The sequence below is a fragment of the Propithecus coquereli genome, unplaced genomic scaffold (assembly GCF_000956105.1).
Source record: "Propithecus coquereli isolate 6110/MARCELLA unplaced genomic scaffold, Pcoq_1.0 Scaffold927, whole genome shotgun sequence".
Lineage (NCBI taxonomy): Eukaryota > Metazoa > Chordata > Mammalia > Primates > Indriidae > Propithecus > Propithecus coquereli.
This window is the reverse complement of record NW_012155585.1, coordinates 28,810-31,219: the sequence shown is the minus strand read 5'-3', so window position 1 is coordinate 31,219 and position 2,410 is coordinate 28,810. Positions and strand designations below refer to the sequence as shown.

Here is a 2,410-nt window from a genome sequence, read left to right as displayed (position 1 = left end):
TTTTGCGGGGAGCGTAGCTAAACTCCTGCATTCCTAGCTCATTTTCATGTTGATTTTTAGATGAAACTTAAAATAGTTTTTGTTTTCCAAAAATCTTGTTATGATTCTGACTTCGAATAGATTAAGTTAAAAAAAAAGTAAATACACACATTTGTAATATTTCATCTTTCTATCTGGAATCTTGGTAATTCTATCAATTTATCCAATTTTTATCTTATGTTTCTCTGGACAATTTAAACGTCCTACCATTCTTGTTAATATCATAATACTTAGATTAGTTTGTTGATAATGTGGATGGGATTGCTTTACACTATATTTTAACCTGACCAATTCTTACATATATAATAGGCAATATTTATTGAGTGCTCATCGTGTGCCAATTCTTTGTGTTGAATACTTCATTACTAAACCCTTGTCACAACCTGTTTTGTACATGAAGGATCTGGTTCTTAAAGGGCTCAAGTAACCTGCCTGAGGTTTCACAGCTAGTAAGTGGCAATGCATAGGCTGGAATTCCACACTTAATCACGGCACTGTGAGGCTTAGTGGGAGCACCATTAACTTTGCGATGAGGTCTATTCATTTTGTGATCGGCCACTTTACTGACATCCCTTTTTATTTATTTTTTTTTAATTTCAGAATATTACTGGGATACAAATCTTTTGGTTACATGAATTGCTTTCGTACAGTTTGAGTCAAAGTTATAAGTGTGCCCATCACCCAGATAGTCTACATTGTGCCTATGAAGTGTGAATTTACCTCTTCCCTCCACCCCCCACCTGCTTGCTTTCCGTTGAGTTTTACTACCATATATGCACATGGCTGTTGATCGATTAGTTCCAATTTAATAGTGAGTACCTGTGGTGTTTGTTTTTCCATTCTTGCAATATGTCACTTAGAAGAACGGTCTCCAGTTCCATCCGGGTTGTTACAAAAGGTATTAGTTAATACCTTTTTATTTCTAATAACATTTCAGTTGATTGTTTGAGGTTTCCCAGATAGCTCATTATATCAGCAAATAATGACAATTTTTCCTTTTTCTTTACAGTATTTTTCTTTTCCCCCTTTGTCCAATTGTACAATCTTTATTTCTTATCATGTACACATCTGTCTTAAATACCATTTTAAAATTTATACAGTATCATAATATACTAATCCTTAAACACTTTGAGAGTATGTAAGATGTAATAATAGGATTTAAAATAAGTCATAGATATTATTTCTATAATATTGAGTATGCCAGATTAGAAATTTCTGGAATGATTAAGTGGCATAAAGATTTTCCATGCTATGTTTTTAGGTCTGTTATTACTTTTTTGACTATCTAAAGATATTATAAAATTTAGTCTATGATATTTTTAATTCTAAGAAAATAGTTGATTTTGCTTATCTTCTTGTCCTTATTCAATTGAGGGCACTTTCTGAGCTTTCATTGGTGATAATGTTGCAGAAAGTTGGGGGAAATGGATGGAGGCAACCAGAGCGAGGACTCAGAGTTCCTACTCCTGGGGATCTCGGAGAGACCTGAGCAGCAGCGAATCCTGTTTTGGACGTTCCTGTCCATGTACCTGGTCACGGTGGTAGGAAATGTGCTCATCGTCCTGGCCATCAGCTCTGACTCCCGCCTGCACACTCCCATGTACTTCTTCCTGGCCAACCTCTCCTTCACTGACCTCTTCTTCATCACCAACACCATCCCCAAGATGCTGGTGAACCTTCAGTCCCAGAACAAAGCCATCTCCTACGCAGGGTGTCTGACACAACTCTACTTCCTGGTCTCCTTGGTGGCCCTGGACAACCTCATCCTGGCCGTGATGGCGTATGACCGCTATGCGGCCATCTGCCACCCTCTCCACTATATCACAGCCATGAACCCTAAGCTCTGTATCTTGCTCCTCATCTTGTGTTGGGTGCTCTCTGCCCTTTATGGCCTCATCCACACCCTCCTCATGACCACAGTGACCTTCTGTGGGTCCCGAAAGATCCACTACATCTTCTGTGAGATGTACGTCCTGCTGAGGCTGGCATGTTCCAACATCCAAGTGAATCACACAGTGCTGGTTGCCACTGGATGCTTCATCTTCCTCACCCCATTAGGGTTCATGATCACATCCTATGTCTGCATCATCAGAGCGATCCTCCAAATACCCTCAGCCATTGGGAAGTACAAAGCCTTCTCCACCTGTGCCTCCCATTTGGCTGTGGTCTCCCTCTTCTCTGGGACACTGGGCATGGTGTACCTGCAGCCTCTGCACACCTACTCCATGAAGGACTCAGTAGCCACAGTGATGTATGCCGTGGTGACCCCCATGATGAACCCTTTCATCTACAGCCTGAGGAACAAGGACATGCATGGGGCTCTGGGAAGACTTCTCCAAGGAAAAGCCTTTCAGAGGTTGACATGAGGGTA

The 2,410-nt window shown here is 40.7% G+C and overlaps 1 protein-coding gene across 1 annotated transcript; it reads left to right on the top strand.

Annotated features, from left to right (window-relative positions):
* The first annotated feature begins 1,463 nt into the window (after nucleotides 1-1,463).
* LOC105826851 (olfactory receptor 1D2) lies at nucleotides 1,464-2,405 on the top strand. The gene has a single exon (XM_012664862.1). The coding sequence runs from the start codon at nucleotides 1,464-1,466 to the stop codon at nucleotides 2,403-2,405; it is 942 nt and encodes a 313-aa protein (XP_012520316.1).
* Nucleotides 2,406-2,410: the final 5 nt, after the last annotated feature.

Coding starts and splice junctions, on each gene's coding strand:
- LOC105826851 (XM_012664862.1), top strand. CDS start 1,464: ATGGATGGAGGCAACCAGAGCGAGGACTCAGAGTTCCTACTCCTGGGG.